At 41.8% G+C, this 25,287-nt stretch overlaps 1 protein-coding gene and 1 long non-coding RNA gene across 2 annotated transcripts; one reads left to right on the top strand and one right to left on the bottom strand.

Annotated features, from left to right (window-relative positions):
* Positions 1 to 1,837: 1,837 nt before the first annotated feature.
* Positions 1,838 to 4,021, bottom strand: LOC122877080. The gene is made up of 2 exons (XR_006378183.1): positions 3,977 to 4,021; positions 1,838 to 3,686 (listed from the first exon to the last, which is right to left on the bottom strand). It is a non-coding gene; the product is annotated as an uncharacterized LOC122877080 (long non-coding RNA).
* A 7,647-nt stretch (positions 4,022 to 11,668) lies between these two features.
* nr2f1a (nuclear receptor subfamily 2, group F, member 1a) lies at positions 11,669 to 19,898 on the top strand. Its single transcript, XM_044198207.1, has 3 exons — positions 11,669 to 12,971; positions 14,346 to 14,873; positions 18,669 to 19,898. The coding sequence occupies exons 1-3, from the start codon at positions 12,542 to 12,544 to the stop codon at positions 18,941 to 18,943; spliced, it is 1,233 nt and encodes a 410-aa protein (XP_044054142.1). The 5' UTR covers positions 11,669 to 12,541; the 3' UTR covers positions 18,944 to 19,898.
* Positions 19,899 to 25,287: the final 5,389 nt, after the last annotated feature.

Below are 25,287 nucleotides of genomic sequence, written 5' to 3'. Positions count from 1 at the left end.
GCCGTTTGGGTTTCCCATCGTTCAAAGCAGTGACAGGGTAGTAAAGATGTGGCAGCATCTTATGTCTGCGTTAAATCAGTGAATGTCAGGAATGTTAGATTGTCAGTCTGTAGTGCTGAGAGTTGTACCAACACTGATTCATTGGTACAGATTTGTTTATAAATAACTCCAATGCTTTTCCATAGCTCTCAACATACAGTAGAATACCTTCATGCACCATAGCAAAGACAGAAAAAAAGATGTGTTGTGCAGACATGCCCTAATTCAGTGGTGTCAGTACAACCCTTCAACCTTAGCCTGGTGCGGTAAGGCCTTGCCATAGATCACAGTGGTTAACAGTTAGCTGTTCCTGCAGGTGTATAGGGAATGGCAGTAACTGCTTCCATTACTGGAGAGAATGGCCCAACTCCCACAGCCCCCTCCAGACAGCGTTGTCATTACCCATCCATTGTGAGGCCTGAGAGGGAGCTGTAAGTACGGCAGACTTATGGCTTTGTTAGAGTGACTGGATGGTCTCCTCTGGCTCAGCACAGGATAAGGAGGGACGGTGGTATGGAAGGATAGCCAGCTAGAGTGAAAGAGATGGAGGATGAGGATGAATCGAACACCCCCCTGATACCCCACCACCGCCACTCCCTGATGTGCTCGTGAGTAGAGTGCAGGCTGGAGAATGGGGAGGGTTATTTGGTGCTATTTTTATAAGAAACGGGTTGATTTGTCTTAGGCCATTACCGTCTATTACAGCTGCGAGTCTTGGGGAAAAGGTGGGAAGCGGCAGACGCTGGCATTCTGCCTAAAGAGAAATCAATGAAACAAATTAATCCTTCGCAGGCTGCGGTGACACAGTAATCCATCATTCAGGGGGCGCTTTTACACACTGAATCAGGGAGCGAGGCAGGGCGGTGGAGGGATTGGGGGTCGGGGGGGTTGGTGGGTGCATGTTGGTTGAGGAGGGGTGGGGGAGAGCGGGACTGAGGCTCTGGGGGACAGGGGCAGACATCCACGCTCTGGTAACACTGGGGTAACAGTGGGTGGTGGCAGGGAATCAAGTGGCTCTGAGCCCTTCCTTTACATCCTTGAGCTGCCTGTGGACATACAGAGCAGGAGGCAGCTGAACTGCACCATGGACACGGCCATGATTACACACATATGCCTACACATATTTTCCCTGTTGCCTGTCGCTTGCTGCCTGCTTTAACCCCACTAACTTGATGGCTGATGGTGATGAGAGTGATAGGAGAGCTTTATTATTTATTTACACTGGCCATTACGGAGGGATGAACAGGGGCCATGAGGTGAATGGAGAAAGAGATAGAAATCAGGAAGATACTAGTGCCCTGCAACAATGTACATATATATTTAACCCAGAAATTCCACTCTTACCTTTCCTGCAGCACAGCTTCACGTAGCATTGCATTGTTTCAGTTCAATTGCAGAGCTATGTGCATTGTCCTAGTAATGACATATTATTTTGCATTGTAGATCAACATAGCAACAGCCCTTGGTCTAGGAGTCCCCACCCATAGACATACACGGAACTTACTGCCATCTTACCTAGGAAGGCGAAACACAACCCACCATTTTACTATTCAAAGCATAGAGCTGTAAACATGCGCCCAGATTCACCACGGTGATGCGCCCATGCACGGCCAATTAGAGCTCAGATCTATCCGTGTGACTGAATCATGTGATCAGCTGCCCTGTGAGGAAACAGTCCTGTCCAGGCCAAGATCCATGTGAAGCAGCTGTACCCTCCGATGAATCACATAACAGCCAACATCAAATGATATCACAATTCAACTGGGAGTGAAAAGAGAAAAAAACACATACACGCATATCGAGATTGATGTGTTTTTATTAAGATCTTTGCTGTGTTGCATTGCCTTTTAGTAATATTACATCATTATGAAAGCAAGTTCAAGAGCATGATCCACTCGATGTTACTATCAGCCGGCTCTGTTGGTCTCTAGGCTCCTTTTGTGGCACTCTGCTCTGCTGACGTTCATTGATGGTGACTGTGTGTGTTTTTACAGCAGTGACTTGTAGCTAGAGCTCTGATGGAGGGTAGTGATGCTTAGGAAGCCGGGGTCATTCCATGAAAAAAAGTTAATACAGAAACACAACAAGCAGAACCATTATTTGCCGTGTCATTGTAATAGAGGGTTCCACTTACCTTAACCAGCTTCCTGAAGAGGAAGCCCCCATAGCCCCCCTTTTCCCCCTAAAGACACAGGTGGTAGCATTCTGTGGAACGGCATGTTTGAAAATCTGAAAAAATAGTGGGTGGAGGAAAAAGGGAAGGAGGGGGGTGAGTGAGTGAATGTGCTGGGAGGAGAGAGAAGGGAGGGAGAGGCTGAGATTGGGCAGGGTGGTGCAGCAGAGAGGAAGGGTAAAGGGAGCAAGAGTGGTCAGAGAGCGGAGAGAAGGCAAACAGAGAGGGAGGGAGAGTAGGGGAAAAAGTGAAAGGATGAAAAAATGTGGGGATATTGCAGCAGAGCGGATGGTGTGAGGGAGGCAGAGTGAGAAATGTTGCCGGAAATGCTAGAGCCAGCAGCGTGTGTAAAAAACCACACTGCAACATTTCTCATCCTTGACATCACTGACAAGCTTTCCAAACACACACAGTGTGCTTTCAAAGTGCAGGGTTGTAATATCCAAATCTTTGACACAGCTTCTCCTCTAAAACCATACTCTTTTGTTTTCTTTCCTTCTGTGAACAAGGCAGATGTCAGGGATATTAAATTGAACCCATGTTGTAATTCTTAATTTGAAGGGTGTGTGCTTTAAAATTACCACAGCAAATACAATAAAACATGTTTGTTTGTAATGAGAACTTTCTCTGACTCTGTCCAAGTCATGGAAGAGACATACTGAGAGGAGTGAAGGGGTGAGGAATGACGGATATGAGGGGAGGAGGAGGACATAAGATTGTTGTGGAATGTTTGCAGTTCTGGCCAAAACTCGACCATCTCATTTGTCAGGGCTTGACCCCAACTGTGGGGTCAAAAGTCAAAGGGAACATATGAGGGAAACTGACTGGCTATCACACACAGACAAGTAAACACACAAACATCTGTGAGTGTCTTTCCTTTGCTCTCCTTCAGCATGTTCACACATAATTCAAGCTCATGCGCAGTGCATCTGTATATATCATCATTAATATCCATCCTAGTCTTATTTGTTTTATTAATACTGAGTGTCATGTTGACCTCTAGCTATGAAAAAGATCAGCTGCCAGTTTCCCAAAAAGCATACTATGTTTTTTTTTCCAAAACAAATCATTGAGAAAGAATTTGAGTTCCCGGATGCTTGGATTCATTTCTGAGTAGAAAAGCTTGGAATAGTACTTGATAAACACTCCAGTAATGCACTTAATGAAAAAGCAAAATGTGAACTGAGCAATAAAATAAAGAGAGGGCAGCCTCTTAAAATCTATTCTGAGAATGACTATTAATTTATTGTTAATGTTATATTTACCACATGTATGATTAAGTACAATAAGCTTGTCAGTGCAGGGCTGTCATGTCAAGTGATCCCAATACTCATACTAAGCAGTGGTATCACCGTCACTGTCCCACAATCAAACAGCACTCGCTGTAAATTACATCTCATCCCAGCGTCAGTCCTCGTACCACACCGACACATCCCGCTGTTTCCCAACGCCCAGCCACTATGACGCTCTCTGCCTGCGAGGAGACACAACACAAACTCAGTTACAAAGGGCAAGGTTAGCCCTACTGAATCACTCACACAAACTCTCTGCTTTAAGTTTCAAATTAAAGTGAGGATAAAGCAGGCAGTGGCAATGCGGGTGACCCGCTTCACCGACTGACATAATCAGTGGACACCTGTGAGTTACATGACATAAAGACAATGGCAGACAGAAGCCACACCTTTTCACACGCTGAAAATGGTAGATTGAGTTACAGTTGAGTTTTATTAATGTATCTGCAAATGAAGATTAGCATACACTTACTACCAATAGCTGTTCTCTGGTCGCTCTCTTCTGCACCCCCTGTTAGAAAACAAATTGTTCATTTTTTGTGTTTAAAGTGCAGCCTATCTTCCTTTTTTTCTGCTCTGAAAAAGAGACAGGTAGCACAGTAGCTGATATTCATGGCTTTGAGATGCATCTTAAATCCTACACCTTTGTCATTCTTTGGCCGGAGACATCAAACAGGTGCTATGAATAATTTATCTTAAGAGTTTCACATTGATAAGGTCACAATCTGCCAGGTCTGGACACTAAACACAGGCCACCTTCACTTCACTGTCTTTTTACACACATGTGCCCACACATGCAAACACCACACACACACACACACACACACACACACACACACACACACACACACACACACACTTTTCAAATGAAAACACACCAAATCTCAAGAGGGTTTTGTCCGTGGTTATGTGGGTGTGTGTGTGTTGTGAGAGAGAGGGGTATCTTTTGGTTTAAATATGATTTTTGACAGTGCTTTCAATTAGAAATGCATGATATATTAAAAATTATATTTCCCTAAATTGCTGTTTTGGCTACTCTGCTATATTTTAGCATTGTAATAAATCATATTTCACAGTTGTTTAGGAGGGTTGAAATTAAAGTAAAACTTTGATTGCAGCTTCATGTGCCTATATATATTCATTTGTGGCACAACCTATTTTCAAGTTTGCTAAACGTAAATAAATAAATATGTTTTTCACTCAAACTGCCTCTGAGAGTTTGTGGGGAAATTATTTTCTGTTTTCTCTGTACTGATGTAAACTAGACTGCACCAGTGTGCTCAGTCATTCTCAGCTCCAGCATGCTGATGGTTCAGCTACACTACATTTCTAATTAAGACCCTGCTGTGTGTTGGTTTTGGAGGGGGAAAAAATGGGAAAAAAATAATGCAGTGCTAATGTGATGCCACTCATTTAGTTACAAATCAAAAGTTAAACAACCAAACAAGTCAAACCAAAAGGGGGTCACACTCTGACCCAGTGTCAGCGATCATTGCAAGACATCATAACCAACAGTCTAAACAACAATCTGTTAAAGTTACCAACTACTTTGTAGTTATATATCCCAATAAACGATCCTATCCTCCTTCAGCTTTGCTCAGATTCATACCGTGTTTGATGTGAATTTACACACCATAAATATTTATGCCAGCATAAAAAGGCGGGTAAACTCTTTTAGATGGGTCCACCATCCACTAGACCACTAAGACGCAGACAGGACACTTTATGAACGGTGAGCTATGTCATCTTTTTTTTGTCTCCCCCTTTGAAAGCACACGGGATCACTCCTCTGCTATGTTGCCTTACCCCCGTTCGCTCCCCTAATAATCGCAATACTTCTTAAAAATTGTTTTGCACTCCTCTGTGTCGGAGGGTAATCTCGCTCTTTTGTCGCTGAGCTATATTTCTACTGTGTGTTGTCGGATAATGTGAGGATGGGATGAAAGGTAATCTGCGTGCAGAATTCCTAAAGCTCCCTTATCCTTGTTGAATTTCTCAAGAATTCCACCTTTGCCCTCCGGTTTCCCCGAAATAAATTACTTTAAGGGTGAGATGCCTTCGCTCACCCCCGTTTGGGTCCCGGTTTTTGTATTGCCTTCTTTAAACGCAGTCAAACAGGTATTAAGTCGTATTTTAATTCACTTTATTCCTTAAGGCTGCATCGCTCCCTGGATACCTCACAGGCATTTGGGGAATAAGAATAAATGATTTCCCAAACTTGCATTAAAATAGAACCCACAATATAAAAACGGCGTTGTGTTGATCATTTATGATTGCAATGCTGCAATAAGTTGACACAGTAATATAAACAGGTCGTTTTTAAACCTAACCACCGGCCTGATAAGACATTGTCAGTTAATTTTCTGTTATGCTTAGTTTACTCTGTGTGTTTCGGCTTAGCTGCTGATTGATATACGCTGGGCTTCCCTATGAAGTAGCCTACACACGTTGTTGAAAATCTGTTTCCCTTCATCTAGCTTCTGGTACTTAGAGTTTGGTTTTTGGGTGTACTACAAAATTACAGTGTTTGCACTGTGGAATCACGAGGGTTTGGGTGCTAATGGATTTATAATCTCCGTCTCTGGGACCATCCAAAGTAATTAGCACATAGGCTTTAAAGAAATGATGGTTAGTGAGCAATAAAGCCATTGCCCATAGCTTTAACTGACAGTCCCTCTAACTTAACTCCAACCTCAAGCCTAATTGGGAAAGTCATTGCAGTTATTGTCCTCAGTCTGGGATGCAAAAATCCTGGAAAGAGACTTCCATTCATCACGTCTAAAACTGAGGGATCTCAAATCTCTAGAGACGCGAGGCCATATTAAAAATAATGAGGAAATAAACAATAATATCTAGATTCAAACTCGGATGACTCCCTCTGTAGGGTAATGCAATGTTACAGTTAAACTAAAGTCATTTTAGAGCAAAAAGATAACTTTAAAAAGCATACGGAATATTATGATGAAATAACATAGAAATTAATAGGGTTATTATAATACACATATGGTTATATCTACCCTGAATAGACAGACTGATGTTTGCATCTGTCGGTTTTAAACTAATATGTAAACTTTCCCTGTTTTGGGGAGGCACTTTTCAGTTTCCAGTAATAATTAATTGCAAAGCAATTTTGTGAACTTTGTTGCCTGTTAAATGCTTCGGTCTTAAATGGCTTTAGCCTATAGGCTCAACGATATTTCCACTATTTCTCACGAATGGCCTTTCCATTAAGAGCGATTAGATTATGTCTATTGAAAGTTGCTGATCCATAGAAAAAAACCCAGCGGATAAAAGGCGATTTCAAGTGACCTTCTCGTCCCTTTCACACCAATCTGAGCCCCCAGAATAATTTGGGGATCAGATTTGGACAAAAAGACCCCCCCCCCCCACACACACACACACACACACACCCCTCAACCCCCCTCCTCCCTTTTCAACACACAACCACTCAAAGCAACAAAACCTCTAATTCAAACATAAGAATTAGTTCGATTTTTTTTTAAATTAGGACTTGCAAAAATATGATAGTGTTAGTGTCTGTTCTGTGTTCAGCGCAGTGCACACAGTCAAAACCACTTTCTTTTCTTTCTTTTTTTTTAAGTATAGGCTATAGAGGTGTTGAGAAAAGTTACACTAACTTCATTGTAGCAACTAGGTTCTCACTTATAAAACCATGTCAAAATCACTGTTGTTTCAAACAGGTCGAGGACCTTAAATGTGATTTTATATTTGATGATTTCAGCTTAATTTAAAAAAAGAAATTCGCCATTGTTGCCTATCTAAAACAGCATAAATCAATGTGCCACTGCAGGGTTACTGCTTACATGTAGAAAGCTAAACATCTGGAAGCCAATTTGCAAAAACAAATTCTTCTCAAAACATATCGTTGAAAGACAGACATGGGACTAAACGTATGAATTGTTTGAATTTATTGCCAGTGTGACATCTATGCTGTCAGACAGTGCATCTTATTTTAGTTTTAATGCCAAATGTGAAACACATTGCCCTAATGTTAGTGAGCTCATATGCTAGGAAAATGTATAAAACAATATAAAATAATCTACAAATTAGCATCTACACTAAAAAAAACAGGTCAAACAGTGTAATGCCATTATCAGCAGCGCATTAGTGTTTACTTACTAAATCTTAAGTCACTTCATTATTAATAAAAATAACTTAGTGACAAACTTCTCCGTACTACACAGAAGCACAGTCCAACAAGTGCAAAGTGATTTAAAAGGTATGCAGCTGAATCTTATTGCCACACGTGCTCGATTTCACTATTAATCAGTGTCTGTTATTCACAAACAGGCAGGACCCAACATGGAGATGTGCAACGATGCTCATAGTTCCACGCGTAAAAGTGTCCATCATGTTATTCGTTTTATTGGTTCTGAATTATTTTAATTTTGCAGGCAGACAGTTGAAGTCGCAGGGATCAGCATCAGCTGTATGTGGCCCTCTAGCCCGGCGTCCAGAAACACAACACTCGTGTGTACACAGGAGGCGTTTTGAGCAGAAGCCCCCAGGAAAAGCGAATCAGCCTCTAAGCCCATGTAATGTTTTTTTTGGCTATATGCTATGGTTATAGCCCTGATGTGATTACACACAATCAATAGCCTAATAAACAGACCCTCCACCATTTATAAATCTCTGGGCTACATCCGTTTGCATCTTTTTGAATGCTCTAAAATGCGTCCTTGTAGTCATCTGTTGTTTTATTGGGGGGCCTTGCACTTATGACCTCAATGTTTTCCCAACTGATTGCTTGTTGGTTTCAGCTGTACTAAAGCTGCATTTCGTGAGCCTTACAACGTTCCACTGTATCTGTGTAAAAGGGCATAAGTTATTGATCATCACAGATTTGGCAAAACTGTTATATGCTTTCTGTAAATGTTTAACCAATAAGGTCCTTTGGCAAAACTATATTACAGGGGAAATGTAAACAGCCATACATAATCTATTCGTGGATTATTCAATTAAGATTAAAATAGAAAAAATAAGATTGAATTTAAATATTCTAAGATCCCTAATTATCTGTTGCAAACAGCATTACATTGCAATATATGCAAGACGGCTGCCAATGCGCAAATGCATCCATTACCTGAAAGACGTGTTTAATAATAATGTGATTATGTAATTCTTTACGTGTTTTCAATAAGTTAACATGTTATGAAGACATGGATATTTTGCTTTTCACATAAGAAAAGGTAATATACTTAATGAATAGGATATTAAAAATAAATGTTAGGCTACTTGGCAATTAATTAGCATCAACTTTCAGTAGGAGGATTAAGTTAAATGTTATTATATAAGGTTATTTTACAAAGCTGATGCTGAACGTGCAGTTTGTCCTTCAATAAGTGAACCTGGCCTACATTGCTACATCATATATTTTATATTAGTTTTTATTACAACCCTCTTTACATCAATAATGCTGCTTTGATAAATCACATTGTATGTCATCTTACATTTCCTCACTGCAGCCTTTACTGACACACAATGCGTTCTTACCGGTGCAGGAGATTTTGCGCCAATCTATATTATTTGCATCTGACAGTATAATGGCTAAACTGGCACTTGGAAAACAGTGTAAAAGATGGGCAACGGCTGGTCTCCTTGATCAGCCTTTTTACCCGGTGACACTATCGCTGAGACAAACAGCCTGCTATCGATCTTTTCATTATGTGTTCAAACAACAAATAGCCTTGCAGGTGAGGTGCACGGGACGTGCGAAAAAAGCTCCCACGTCCAGAGGTACTATAGCCAGCCTGTAATAACATTACTACTATCTGATGTACAAATCAGTGAGGACTGCTGGGAAACGGGCAAACGAGTCTCGATGATCTGCGATTATGAGGAGAAAGGATGCGTCTGTCCCCTAGTTAAAAAGTTGTGACTCTGACACCGCCCGGGTCGGCTACATGGTTTGAAGTTAACGGTCATGTGGCGTGCCACAGAGAATTTAGCCTTGCATTTAGAGCCGCGTGTGTAGCGTAGGAGAAGTGAGAAATAAATATTGCACTTGCCTTAACGATGGCTGGTTTTATCCAGGTAGAAAGCCGCTCCTCTACTGGTAACCGCCGTTGCCGGTGCTACCTCTTTTAATGTCCTGCTGTCCACTTTCTCATTTTTCTCTCGCCGTTTCCCAGCTTTCTATTAGAGCCCCTACCCTGCTCCCATTCGCTGTCCCTCTCACTCTCCTCTCCTCTTCTGCCGCGGAGCCCCTTTCCAATCTGTGGAGTTAAATCTTAATGATACACTTACAGAAAAAAAAATCTTTGTCCGATTTAATCTTATTGGTTTCACCTTTTCAAAGAGCTGGAGATATGGCCGGGGAGTTTCTGTGGAGTGTCCGAGACAGGGACGGGAGAGAGAGCTCTCTTGTTGAATACTTAAAATACAACCCATCCCTCCTATGCGTTTCCAAAGGGGGCACTTGCATATTTACGCTCCATAATATCTGTTAATATATCTCTGTAGTTACAGATCTGTATACAACGACTTTGTTTATTTTTTATTAAATAATAATTGCATTGATGTATTATGAATGGTTATTCTTTTCCAACATGGTGTATTACCATGTTTTGGAGATGATTTACGCACATCATTTTGGCTTTGTGTTCCATCTAAATCACATGCAATCAAAATGTTAGTGGACTTTTGGGACTATCTTTATTTTGTTGTAATATAATCTATATTTATTATTGTTCTTTGAAAGTTTTTTTCTCTCCGTTATACAACCTTAACATCAAAAGACTTTTGTGAAAGTCAAAAAAAGACGAGGGAAAACTGGGGCTTATTTTATTTCTGAAATCAACTTTTAAGTTTTAAAAATGTGTTCATGCTTGATGACTTGTGCATGCATTAATATGAGGTTGTAATTGTACAATGTACGCTAGATGGCAGCGCGATCCAGACATTTTTGAGTTGGAGAGGTAGTATGCCTGCAGAAACCCTGATACAAAAAAGCCGGAATCCCCATGCAAATTCCCAGCAACTTCACATGATTTTGAATTACTGTCATTATTAAGACATAATGTGACAACAGCTCAGTGATTGTGGAGACTATAGGACCTCGGTAATTATTGAATATTGCTTATTGCTTCGTCTAATTTTAGAGATTTTCGGCCGCTGGCATGGCACCCCGTTTGTATAACACAGTCTTTTATGCATCATTCTTCTCATTGACATGTTCCTCCCTTTTTAAACTCATTTTAACTAAATTGTAAGTTTTAATCAGCGAGGCTGTGCCGATTACAGACGAGGATGTACCGCAATGCGCATGCCAAAGACAAAACAACGTGCGAAAATATAAATCCGCTTCAAACCAATGCCATCCGTTAATTTTATAATAAAGATAGCAGTCAAAGACAAACCATTTTGAAACTTTGGGGGAATTTCTGTGCCAGAGTGCCCCTTTCGCCGCTCCGCACAGTTTTTGGTTTATTTGACGTGCGTAAAAAGCTTTGTCCCCCCCCCCCCTTGCCTTTACCCCGCTTTTTCTGCTATTCTATTCAGGGTTTCTTCCTCTTTTTGGTGACAATAGACGGCCCATACTAATCAGGTTTCAAAGTAAATAGCAGCGCGGGGCGAGCTCAATGTAAATTGTGCCTGTCAGAGCCCCCCAGCCCCTCCAGTCGTGGATGGCAACACTGCAAAAAATATCCATCCTCAGACATCAGTCAGTTCACTATTGATTCTGGAAATCTAAGATTTACCAAAACAGGAGACTGAATCTTCCATCGGGCGAGATGTTTCCACTTGTTTCTAATGTCAATCGACCCATCACTGTAAATTTTATGACTTCGACCATTGATTTCTAAAGGAATCTCCCTGTATACTCTGCCTTATTTCAAGCTATTGACTCCTAAAAAATCTACAAACGACTCGGATTGGGATTGGAAATAAGTGGAATTCTGTAAATGGCATTTTTTTTCTACTGTGTTTTCACAAAAAAAATTACATTTTAAGATTTGAACACGAGACCCGATGACTTATCGGGATGGACATTTTTTGCAGTGAATGAACGGAGGGGGACTCTAACCAATGGAGAGAAAGAGAGGGCTTGGCTATAACCTTAGCCTCCCATTTTCTCTCTCTCCCTATCTCCCCCCTCTCCTCCTCTCCTCCTCCTCTATGCAGGGCTCTGGCCAGTCAGTCGCCTTTGATTATCAGTCTCCAGCAGCCCCTCTCTTGGCTCCTTGACATGAGCACCATATAAGGCGCAGCGATCTCCATAGAAACGTGTCAGTTTCAATAGTAGTGTCAAAGTTCACTATATACAGACATTCGCGCAGATCCCCCGTTTCGGAAACATTGCTCTGCTGGTCCTCTCGTTTAAGCGCATTCATTTTTGGGTCTCTCCTTCTTCTTGCATATTCTATTAGTTGTTGGTGTTGGTCTTCTTTTTTTATCTTTTCTCTTCGTATCTCCATTCCTCCTGCTGGAGAGAGGTGAAACTATACATGGGCACTTCATTCGGCGACGCGGTTTTCTTTCGCTGCTGGGCGAGATGATGAGGTTTATTTAAGAATATAGATGTAAAAATCCAGCTCTTCAGTTTTTCCTCCCCTCCTATACGGCGAAGACGGGAGTGTAAAGGAGCAAGGGGAAGAAAAGAGAAAGGAATTTATCTCCGCAGCACTTTGGATCGCGTGTCTTTCCAGCAAAAGGTTTTTTACTCGTCCATGTGAATCGCTCCTGCCTTTCCTTTGTGGCTATTTTATATCAAACTGCAATTTGTTACGTCTGGACTCTGGTTTTCCTACAAGATTAGGGATTCCTGAATGGCTGACTGCAATTTACCTTGGAACTGGCCTCCCGATACTTGCATATCCTGATCGGGTGCCTATTCAATCGCCTCCTGTATTTTGAATGTATTGATCGCGTTGTACTTCCCTTCTTACCCCATATGAGATTGCGTTCTCCGATTTGACTTTGCACTGCCCCGTCTTTTGAGATCTCATTTTTCCCCCTCTACGCTTCATAAACACCGGCGATCATTTCGCTTTATAGCACTTTCAGGGGCCGAGATATGGCAATGGTAGTTAGCGTCTGGCGAGATCCGCAGGAAGACGTGGCCGGAGGACCTCCGAGCGGCCCCAACCCAGCAGCGCAGCCGGCGAGAGAGCAGCAGCAGGCGGCGTCGGCGGCGCCGCACACTCCGCAGACCCCCAGCCAGCCGGGACCCCCGTCCACACCGGGGACCGCCGGGGACAAGGGGAGTCAAAATTCTGGACAGAGTCAGCATATTGAATGTGTGGTTTGCGGAGACAAATCGAGCGGCAAACACTACGGCCAATTCACCTGCGAGGGATGCAAAAGTTTCTTCAAGAGGAGTGTACGGAGGAACTTAACATACTCATGTCGTGCCAACAGGAACTGTCCCATTGACCAGCACCACCGAAATCAGTGCCAATACTGCCGGCTGAAGAAGTGTTTAAAAGTGGGAATGCGGCGGGAAGGTGAATATTTATTTTAAAACCCACTCATGATTACTCATAGCAGACGAATAGGGCTGCCATGTTGCATTAATGTCACAGGCTATATGGCTGGGCATACTGCAGTCTCCATCCATGTTTTTTAGGGATGTTTGCATGAATGATTAGTCTCTCTGCCTATGTGAGAGAGGGGTAAAAGGCCAGTGCAGCCACAGCAGCTATCCTTGTAAATGCAGGTCGCCTGAACAAAGCGGCTCGTCTAGCTGACCCTTTTATTTTGTTTTTCTTGCAGTCTAAATTGTACTATTATCAAGCAAAGGCATTAGATCCAACAGGCCCATTTTACGCATAGGTTATAGAGCAGAAGAAAGGCTGTGTGTATGTGTGTGTGTATGTCTGTCTGTCTGCGTATGTGTGTGTGTGCGTGCAGTGTGTGCGTGTACAGTGTGCAAGGCTAATAGTCCCGTCTATGCAGTTTACTAATTTATTATTGTACAGTAGGGTTCGTAAGCTGTGTGTGAATGTAAAATGAACACACTACAAACCCACGTCTCTCTCGAGCTCCTTATGCTGACTAGACAGCTCAGACACACTGAATAATGCCGCTGAAGTTGTTCATGGCTCATTGTTTTGCCTGGTGCATTACAGGCCGTATAACTTTCCTCTCTATGTCAAGTGTTTTGTTCCAATTCATGCAAACATCCCTCATTTTAAATCTACTATTTGCAGTACACACTGCACGCCCACGTATAATGTATACCGAGTTACATTAATATTTTATTTTAATATCAAACAATAGCTGAAATCCTTTTATTCCCAGCTGACCTTTTGATGTGGGTAAAATGTGTAAATGTAATTGTATTTAACAGTAATTATCAATTATATTTGTAATATCTTTGGCCACAATTAATAATTATTAATCTAAACAAAAACCCTCTTAAACCTAAGGATAAAGTGACATCAGTAGGCTACTGCATGTAATATGTAATTACGCCTTGAAATATTCACAATAGTACATTTGTTAAATGTACTTTTGGATAGCAGAAAATGTGTGTGTTTGCTGTATAAAAGTGTGTTTTCATTTTGCATACAGCCCATGTAGCGTTCATCCCTAAATACAAACGCAAACAGTGTGAAGGTTGAGGGACACAGCACATCTGTTTTGATGAGATGTTTATGCTGTCGATAGAATAATGTCTGAAATATTATAGTCTACAAACAGCATAAGCTGCACTAGTCAATATGTTTTGAAAAGCGTGCTGAATTTTGATTTCAGTGCATGCCGTTTTACTGAGAAGAAACAGACTAGCTGTAGCTTGCTTGACGGTGGTAATACTCATGAACAATGTTTATCAGTCCTGGATGCACATTTCCTCTTTTTCTCTTTCTTTTTGTCAGCGGTTCAGCGAGGAAGAATGCCTCCAACCCAGCCCAACCCAGGCCAGTACGCGCTGACGAACGGGGACCCTCTGAATGGCCATTGCTATCTGTCCGGATACATCTCGTTATTGCTGCGGGCCGAGCCCTACCCGACGTCCCGATACGGGAGCCAGTGCATGCAGCCCAACAATATCATGGGCATCGAGAACATCTGCGAGCTGGCGGCTCGATTGCTCTTCAGCGCCGTGGAGTGGGCGAGAAACATCCCTTTCTTTCCCGACCTGCAGATCACCGACCAGGTGTCCCTTCTCAGGCTGACGTGGAGCGAGTTGTTTGTGCTTAACGCGGCCCAGTGCTCCATGCCACTGCATGTGGCCCCTCTGCTCGCCGCGGCGGGCCTCCACGCCTCCCCGATGTCCGCGGACCGCGTCGTGGCTTTCATGGATCACATCCGGATCTTCCAGGAGCAAGTGGAGAAGCTTAAGACCCTGCACGTAGACTCTGCAGAGTACAGCTGCCTCAAGGCCATCGTACTTTTTACATCAGGTGGGTGTCCAACATGTCACATAGGAACATGTCTATAATCAAATGAGGCCTAGTTACAGTAATGTTTCTGGGAGCGAGGCTCGTAGGGCGAAACGCTGTGGCATCAAGAATATGGATGTCAAGTATAGGCTGGTCACAAATCTGAGTTTACGAGATGTTTGTGTTGCCGATTGAATATCTATTTTGTCAACAGCTTACTACATATCTACTTACATGCATTCCCATGTCAGTTGTAGCCGCAGCATAAGACGTGTAAACAAATCCAGATTGAGTGAGCGCAGAGAGCGAGTTTTTTAGTGCAACACTTAGTTCAGTGCTTTTTCAAAATTAGACATAGTTGGCAATCTCATATATGTAAATATTTTATAATTGTTGAGACCGAGATTGTAGGTTCGCGTTCATACATTTTAGAACAGGTGTCAAATAATTGAGCGTAAAGATGAAATAGTTTATCACTGGGTGATATATGACAGCTGATGCGTTTATGAGTGTAGGTGCATGCTTTTATCCTTGTTTTGCGTGCACAAACACATGTCTTGGGTGGGGGTGGGGGTGGGGGGGCAGGAAATAATCTTTAGCAGACTGAGATCAAAAAAGCTGATGGAAGTTGACTCATGTCAGTGCATCGCTTCTGTAGGACACACAGCAGCACTGCTGTATAGATTGTTTGTAGATTAATCTTAGTTGACCTATTAATTTTCTTAGTTAGTGAGGATAGTTTCTCTTGTCGCACACGCTTTGAAAAGTCATCAGCAGCAATTTTCAAAAGTAACCTACATTGCTGATAGCTTAATTGATGGCTGACTAGGGCAAGGTCCTAAAGGTCCTCATTTACTCTCGGTGCGTAATTTAGATGCTATTTTGGAGTTGGTTGTGTACACTTGGTGCCATTAGGCCTGTTAAATCAAGGAGTCTGGTGATAATGGGAAGCAAAGGGAAAGTCTAAACTCACATACAGGCCCCAAACTACTTCTGAACTTACCTCAAAGTTTTGACCTCATTGTTTCATATTTGGCACATTGCAAAATTTCGTAACACGGTTGTATATATCCTATAATTGGACACGTTCGTGATAAAATATTCAGTTTTACTGTGGTTTTCAGATTTAGATTTACGCTGAAATAATTCCCACTTTCAATATCCTTAGAAAGCGTCATAACTCCATTTTATATTGAGTGGTTACACTTGTTTAATAGCACATTTCAGTAATTATTGTTTATTATTTACTTAACGTCACAGGGATGTACAACTGCACATATACATTACCTTTACAGTTTTTATATTATATACAATTATTGATAAATTCTCCCATACCATATTAATATGTCATATAGTGTGTATAAAGTAACAAAAAGCTGTAAATAATCATGATCTAAATTATCCAACTCTAAGTTTGAGTGCTCACCAAACTTGTTACTACTACTAAACCACCTTCAACATTCAATTTTCCTTTTTTGGCGAATAGGACATTACCACATAGGTTTTCCTTCAGTTAGAGGACTTCCTATTTTTTATATTTTTAGTTTCAGGAACCATAATAACTACTTTTCAGTTTTGAGGTTTGGCAACTAGGTTAATTTGACACGCTAAATTCTGAAGGCACACTGTGAGGTAAATATATGCTTTAACACAAATAAATACGTATTTTGCCTCAGTTACCGTACTTTAGTAATGTGGCATCCTGTTTGTCACTTTACCGTGTGCGCTGACATATTTGAACATATTTTCCTATTGCACGGCGTTTCACTAATTCACCCCAGATTACCCAGAGAAACTTCATACACACATTAACATCCTCCATGTTTTCTAACAGATCATTTAGTTAGGTTGATAGGCTACAACTGGTGTTGGCTATAACAAGTCATGTGGCACTTTGCCAAGACCAGCGTGGATTGTTTGCCTTTAATAACACCAGACTTGTCAGTATTTGATGCATAAATAATGGTGGCCAGGCTAAACTACTTCGCCACAGTTCAGGATCATTGTCTTACATTAACTCCTTATCCACATGTGCACACTGAAGTGTGTGCCTTTGCTAACCTACCACAGAAATAGTCGTTTGCGAATCTGGAAGCTATCTGCTCTGTGTATTGAGGTAGTGGGGTGCAGGGTTGCAGTCAGGCCTAATGGAGAACTATGGGATGGTCTTTGACCAGCTTTCTCTTGACGCATACATTCAACTGCAGCCTATTCCCTGCAATGCTTTAAACTCCCTGTATCGCTGCATTGCAACATTCATACCAAGTATTATATTTTACAAGAAATTTCCACTATGTAATTAATTTCACCTTTATTGATTGCTGTAGATTTTAAAAGGGACACTCAGCGTTAATCCAAAGGGATTTACATACATGGGGCTCTGACCGGCCGGACTAAGGTCACAGTAAATCACCCCAAGATCTCAGCGTTGCCCCCGGGTTCACAAGGTTATTGTGTCTGGCCATAGTGAGTTATAGCACTGAGAAATCACGAATAGGCTTAAAAGCCTCTGTCCGGCGTTTAATGTATTAGTGCTTGAAAACTAAAGCTGTCGTTCTTGTGTAGTTTCTACAAAAGCACAATACAGAATCTTTTAAGGGCAGCCTAGACTCCATCTGGGACCATATATGCCAGCGGTTATGCTGCTTGCGTTTACAGCAGTTTATAAGCAGTAGAACACGCACACTTGGGTCGTGTGGAAAAGAGTTCTCTTTATAACAAGCTAAAACACCGCACAACACCAACAAGCCTTATATGCTTTTGTCTATACTGAAGCGTGGCTGCATACGCCGCCAGTGAGCACCAAAACACACGTCTCGCCTCCGTTGTTGCACTGGCTCATTTTCTGACATTTTATGTCGCTTCTGCATGACTATTGACTTCACCTCCTCTAATAAATTTGATTGCTTCCAGCGGCCTGTCCTATAGGCTCCATCAAAAAAACAGGCCATGAGTGGTCTATGGAGAGAAGAGCGGCAGAATGACTTAACAGCTTACTGCAGAGTAATTAGGTCACATTACATCCAGTGTAATTTCAGATTCATCAGTGCCGTTTATGTTTCCTTATACTTGAATCCCCTGAGTTCAGACATCAAGGGCATCGACCTTTAGGCCTATAGCCTACCTTTCGCCTTTGCTCCATTGCCCCATCACTTCTTCCTCCACACGCTTACAACAGTTTCCATGACATTTAGCTCTATATTCTTGTTGATTGTTGTAAGAGCAGGCAGAGATATCCTCCACTGAGTTGTGCATCCCCTACTCCAGCAGCAAGCCCCTTGTTTATTCTGTATGACAGTCCCACTCGCTCAGTGTGATGTAGCATGTTTGGCCAGTGTGTTTGTTCATTCCACTTTGTCAATAACACGTAAGGGCTGATGTTGAATGATAACCAGAGTGCTTTTGCAGGACATAAATTGGGTATGGCAAGGTGTGCACTTGCCAAAGCTAAGCTAACTTGGGCCTAAAATTGACCATGTTCATATTTTGTACAGAAAATATTAACCGATTTGTCAGCAATGTAATCTTCTATACATTTCAAATAAATATAATGAAAAAGTAATATGTGTATTTAATAGCACTGTTTCTGTAAGATCTCTATAAGCTTGGAGACCTGAGAGTCTAGTATATTTTAATAATGTAATATTTTAATATTATATATTTTTTAGTCAACAGCTATTGTTTCACTTGTTCCTCGAACTGTTGAAGTTTAACAGCAAAATCATATCAGATTCAGGGACTTTCCCACATGTTGTACCTTGGGGTTTTAGAGACGTGACGAGCCTAACCACAGTGTTTTTGGTGTGTGTTTCTCAGACGCTTGCGGCCTGTCGGACGCTGCTCACATCGAGAGCCTACAGGAGAAATCCCAGTGCGCCCTGGAGGAGTACGTGAGGAGCCAGTACCCGAACCAGCCCAGCCGCTTTGGGAAGCTCCTGCTGCGGCTGCCCTCTCTGCGCACCGTCTCATCGTCGGTAATCGAGCAGCTGTTCTTCGTCCGCTTGGTAGGTAAAACTCCTATTGAAACCCTCATCAGGGATATGCTATTATCCGGGAGCAGCTTCAACTGGCCTTACATGTCCATCCAATGATCCTTATATGAAAGTGGAAAAAAGAGAGGGAAAAAAGGACCAAAATTCAGCACCCCTCACCCCATCCTCCTTCAAGAAGACTATATATAGGACCTTTTCTGAGAAACTTGGAAGACATTACTTTTTTTCTGTCTTCTGGGACTGATATGGAATACATTATGTACAGAAAAATATTGGAACTGGACTTTACACCTGTGTAAATCCACCCTCATCTTCAAGAACAATACTCTTCATTTTGTAAAATACTAGTCTTTATTTTCCTTTTTTTGTAAAAAAAAAATACAAATAAAATGAAAAACATCATATGCGCAGTAAGAAAAAAAGAATCAAGACTTAGCGGGAAAATAATGTTTCCAAGCAATTATAAGAATTGTCCTGTGTCTATGTACCTCTCTGTTTTGTATTTTTTCTGGTTCTAAACCAGGGTTTCTGTGATTCTATACTAATAATTTTTTGATATAACCTTTTGCTTCTTATAATGAGTGCGATATATGTTGTCGAAGCTATGTTCTCCAAGAATTAAAATTGAAGTGAGAATTTAAAAACAGAAAAATAAAGAAATTTAGACAAATAAGAAACAGTCTAATCGCTATGACAATATCACCACTGATGGTTGAACTTTTTTCCCAATTGATACGATGGACCTGCAACAGCAGCAAACTGACCTCCAGGACATTTTTTCTGAGAGGACGTCTGGGGCGCCTTTCCCCGGGCCATGAATGCGTGTGGAGTCGATCATCAGTCAAACAGGAGAGACATGAAAATCAAAAGCACTTTTAATATATCATTTCAAATACATTTTGTTTGTTTCGTCTTGAAAATTTTCATTGTTTCTTGAATTTTATTGGTTGTTGCCTTCAATTTGCTTACTCCATGATGCAGCTTTTTGCAGAAGGGTCGGTTGATGAAGTTGTGTGATGGTGACTGTACTATTAAAAAAAGAAATAGGCAACGATGTCTCCTTCTCAAGCATTTTCCTGGAAGCAAATGTCAACATGCTCGGGCTTATTTTAAACCATATGAGGGAATGTGTTGTTTCTGTGCGCTCCTGGTTCCTATAAGAAAAGCGCAACTGCAGCCTACAGTTACTGATTCACTATCCTGCATTGCCTTCAACTGAAACATATACTTCTGAATACACTGTTTGCCTCTATTACACATACCAGTGAAAACGAGGTGATACACGGGATTAAGTGTAGTAATTACACTATGGGTGCGTACCTTACATTTTAACAGACCCACTGACATAACTGGCAATGCGAACACAAAGGAGGGGAGGCTATACGTGAGGAACTACAGCAGTGAGCTCTCTGCCAGCCTGTGAGCGCATTAATGTTTAATATTTTCCCAGACAGCAAGGAAAGCCTGCACACCTCACAGAGCCGCCTCCATCCTACCTCCTGTGGCTTAATCAAGGTGATTCCTCACAAACCAAACAATATTCCCCTCTCCCCCGTCCTTAAAAACTCTGCCTTGATAGTGCATGCCTCAATATTGATGTGGGCGTCATTTAGCAAAAGGGTTAGGCAACGCTGCAAAGCTGCTGTGATATGCGTGATCAATCTGGAAAATGTATTTTACAGCATGTAAGCCAGTCGATAGGAACACCGAGTGTGATGCATTGTTTGGGAATAGAGAGGACGAAGGAGAAGGGAGGGAGAAAGAAAGAGAGAGAGAGGGGTAGAGAGACTGTGGAGCAAGTGCAGAGACAAATGAGAGGGGAAACGTGTGAAAGGGAAGGCAATTCTGTGTTTGTGTGTGTGTGAGAGAGAGAGGGAGACAGAAAGAGATGTGGCCTTGGTTTTCCTGATACATTCAGAATGTAATGAGTACATCGATACGTCCTCAATGTGTTAGATGTGTTACAGAGAGTTTCTGTACTTGCATTGGCCTGTCTCTATATGTGCGCTCCCTCTTTTTTTGTCTCCATATAATTCACAAATGACACAGGAAGCACAGTTATGGACCTAGATTTACCCTCACTGTTACACTCACACCTAGAGTGTTCAAATGTGATAAATTGGAAGGCGCTATGAAGACGAAAATGGGGTTTCGGTGCGACAATTATTAACATTTGCTTGTTAGTCCCCCCCTCTTCATCATCAGACGTGTTGCTTGTGTGCCATATTGCCCACATCTTCATCTGCTACTGGCAGTGACGAGGGACAGGAGGACAGGAGCTGAACTGCATGTAGCACGTTGCAATGTCTGAATTTGATATCGCCATATTTGTTATCTGCCTTATAGGACTGGGGGAGGTGCATTTCTGCCAGTGGTTTATTTGTTTGTATTGCCTGTCTCGTTCAAATGCTACAAGATTAAGGTATTAATTAGTTTGCGCTCATGCTGGAATGGTGCTATAGGTTGTGTTTTAGGTTGTCCTCAAATGCTCTCTCACAGGGATACAGTTTTCATTCTCGTGATTAATGTCTCTTCAGGCATATTGTACCTATTAGCGCCTAATCGACCTGTTTGTAGCACTGGGTCAGTTGTCAGACGCTTTGTTGTTGCCTAAGCTACTGTACAAACATAAATGTGATATTCCTTCAGGCTGGATCGGTTCTTCCTCATTGTGGATATGATTCTCCCGGAGCTTTAGGTCAGGTGAAAGTTGCAGAATAAATGAGCTGATGGAGCCTTTCCTTTCTGCTCTGTACTGAAGGCAGAACATGCTGAATTTAACCAAAAAATAACAATAGACACACATAACCAACAACTAAAACGCAGCCTTAAAAACAGATAATTACTGAAGCACTGGAATTATATAGCGTGTTTGTCTTTAACTGGTGTTTTTTTAATAATCTAGAGGGTCGATTCCTGCACGAGGAAGGGTTCATGTTAGAAAAAATGTTTGTTTTTCAAAGAGAATGAATATGACTTCACCATGGCCATCACAACAGTCCAGGTCGTTTGTGTTTTATGTAGCTCTGAACTAGTATTGTTACAAAGTGTTTGCTGGGTTATTAAACGCAGCTTTCAGCTGGTTGTCTCCACATAATGTATTCTAAATCCCTCAAGAGTAAACTATCTTTTATCCTCTTGCTGGGAGCATTCGGTTATACAATTGTTACACTACAGGCTATATAAAGCAATAGTTCAAAAACAGATGAAATGGTGGCATGTGTTCCTAATTAACGTTTCTGTATAGACAATACAAGCAAAACACATGAGGACTCTAGGAAAAGTGATATTTTCTATTTAGGGCTGTGGACCATTTTTGAATCTCGCTTTGACAGAACCTCAAACTAGTATATTATGCAACACTTCAAATATTGAAATAATAAGCTTCAAATATTAGCTATATTTTCATTCTTTTTCAACCAGACGTTTATCATCACATTTCCTATCCTCTGCTGTGATGACAACATTATTAGTACTCATATTTAATTAAATAAAAGCAAAGGAAAAAGTACAAAGTGCACTAAGAGAGAAGTAAATACACTGTCAGATTGGACTATAGCTGCGGTGGGTAAGGAAGATGGATATGTGGCACACTATGGGCCCCATTTGTGTCTCTTTAATTTCGGAAACTCCGGTTACCAAAGTGTTACTACGAAATGAGTTAAATAACCATTTACCTTTGTCTGGTTTCATTCATCAAACCACAAGTGGAGGACTCCTAACACGGGGGGCTATTTGTTTGCTTTACACAAGCAGCTGGGTGCGATTTCACGTTTGAGATATCTGTCTGAAAGCGAAACATTTATTATCCTAAGTTGTCAGCGAACCTATTTCTCCAAAACCCTCAATGCAAGCCAATGGTTTTATGCAGCAGTGGAAATGTCCTATTGGCGTTACACGTCACTTCATTTCACTTATAGTAGCCTAGTTTTCCCGGTCACATTTGACAAATACTGTTGTTTGAGGCAATAACAATTTCCAAATAGCGGCTCCCTGTATGAATTGTGGGCCCTCTGAAGTATGACACGGCTTATTTCTCATATTGTCTTGTGCGTAAAAATGATGACAACACAGGACAACAAGTGCTTCGCCATGTCTACCACGCACCTCATTCACACACGCTTGCAAAATGGGAACGGCACAGTGAGGACAAATGTCCAGAATTAAATGGGTTCCCGTGAGATGTTTGCCCTATATCTCAGCAAACAGCCCGAGTTTCTTGTTGTATTGACTGTACACAGTCAATGTAGAGACGCATATCTTATGATTACAATGTGCTGTTCTGAGATCTGTCCGCGGACCTCATAGGCAACCTTTAAGCCATGGATCAAATCCAGCCCTACGGGGTATAAAATATCCCTAGTTGTGAATGTAACATAAGGGGACGCCTCCCGGGGACGCCTCCCCGCGCCCGTGTATATGTGTGTGTATGTGTGTGTCTGTGTGCACGCAAGTATGTCGTGATTGTCAAAACTGTGTGTAGGCAATGGTAGGATTTTTAGATATGTGTGAGGTCTTTCTGTATGTATGTGTGCGGGCGCGTTCTTCGCCTGTCCGTGCGTAAAAGCGTGTATCTACCAGCGTGTGTGCGCGCGCTACTGACCGAGAGAGAGAGAGAGAGAGAGAGAGAGAGGGGTGGTTGTGAGAAAGCCCGGATCGCTGTGTAAGCGGATCCCTTTGTGTTGATTTAGGAAGACGTTTGCTGTATATAACGTTCAAGGCTGATAATATCATTGCCTGGCCAGATAAATAAAGCATTGGCCAAAACCATCGGGTCAGCTATCGATCCGCTTTTTCTCCCTGAGAGAGAGAGGGAGAGAGAGGAAGGGGGTGGACAGGAGGAGGGGGGATTGAGAAAGAGAGGGAGAAAAAAAGGGAGAGAGACCTCACTCATTAGCATTCCACAGCCATGGACTAAACGCTGACAACTAACAGAGATATCCAGCTCTACACCACTGCATGCATTTTCCCCCCTTTGTCTTCTTCCCCTGGCCCTTCATTTCCAGCGGACAGATCTCTCGTCACAGCCAACACATTTTTATTTATGCCTTCTCCACTCTTTTTGCACGAATGGACCCCGTGCACAAGAGAGAAAACCTTCCAGTACAGCAGAGAAAAAAGGGGGGAGTGATGTTGTAAAAGCTGTGCAGAAGTGACAGCGCTAAGCACACTGGCTTTACTTGGGAGAGATACAATTGTGTGTGACTTGACAAAATAGACGTGGGAGACGTTTTAAATTGCAACTTTAACTGCTATTATTTAGATATTTGAGGATAAAAAATATTTGTAGCCTGTAAGCTTCACTATGAGAAGGTAAATGACAATAATTTTATTTCAAATTCAATAGTAGGCCAATATTTTCCCACTTAGTTTTGGACGTTTGGTTCCATTTAGTGTAACAGTTGCAGAAAGTGTTTTACCTTAAAAAAAGTTCATCCAATAGTTTTCTATTAAAGCTGTTAATTACGACTTCAGCATAATCTGTAGGGGAAAAAATGAACATACAGACTTTAAAAACGCTGTCATAGCAAAAACAGTAAATTCGAAATCTCGAAAGTTGTGTTTTTGTGTTAATATATAAATTATTTACAATTCCAATATTTTAGAAAGTAAAATCTATTTTTAAATGAAAAAAATTCTAAAAATATGAATGAGTGATATGGGGACTACCAATGACATTATTTGGACAAGCTCCTTTTTTCAGATGACTATATCTTAATATGCGTTCAAGCCCAACAATGACAGCTGTTCATCTGATAGTACCTTCTTTCCAAGTTTTCTCCCCTCCCACCCCGGGGCCCCCGGTCTCTGTCTTGCTTTGTTGTTTTAAAATATGCATGTCTCTCCGGAATGCCAGTCACGGGTCCAAACTTTGTGTGTCCCAACCTCCCACATGATGAAATGATCCTTTTAAAGCGGGCTCAATATGTCTCAATCTGCACTCCTCTTCCCACTCTAAAGCTTCTGGGTTCGGGACACAGCCCAGAAATATATCAATTAAAGAGCACTACTACAGACTTTTTAGCACTGGGGAAGAATTCGTGGCTGGATCAAGTCAAGCTCTGTCAACGACGGATGGATGAAGATTCACGGCAGGAAAAGGGGGGAAAAAGTAAGGCTCATTTTGACGCTCTTTCTCCCACTGTCTCTCCTTCTCCCCCTCTCTCTCTCTCTCTCTCTCTCTCTCTCTCTCTCTCCTCTGTCTCTCCTTCTCCCCCTCTCTCTCTCTTTCCTCTCTCTCTCTTTCCTCTCTCTCTCTCTGTCTCTTTTGCACAGTGTTCCTGTGTGTTCCTCGGACTGAAACGGATAAAGCCAGGGGGAGTGAGTGAGGAAGAGAGGGAGATGTGTGAGCGAAAGGGGAGGAGGGATATATACGTAAAAAGTGAATGAGGATGGACGTGTGTCTATGTTTGTGTGTGTGTGTGTGTGTGTGTATCCCTACA

The sequence above is a fragment of the Siniperca chuatsi genome, linkage group LG5, assembly GCF_020085105.1.
Source record: "Siniperca chuatsi isolate FFG_IHB_CAS linkage group LG5, ASM2008510v1, whole genome shotgun sequence".
NCBI lineage: Eukaryota > Metazoa > Chordata > Actinopteri > Centrarchiformes > Sinipercidae > Siniperca > Siniperca chuatsi.
The sequence above is the reverse complement of the archived record's forward strand: the minus strand, read 5'-3'. Positions and strand labels throughout refer to the sequence as shown.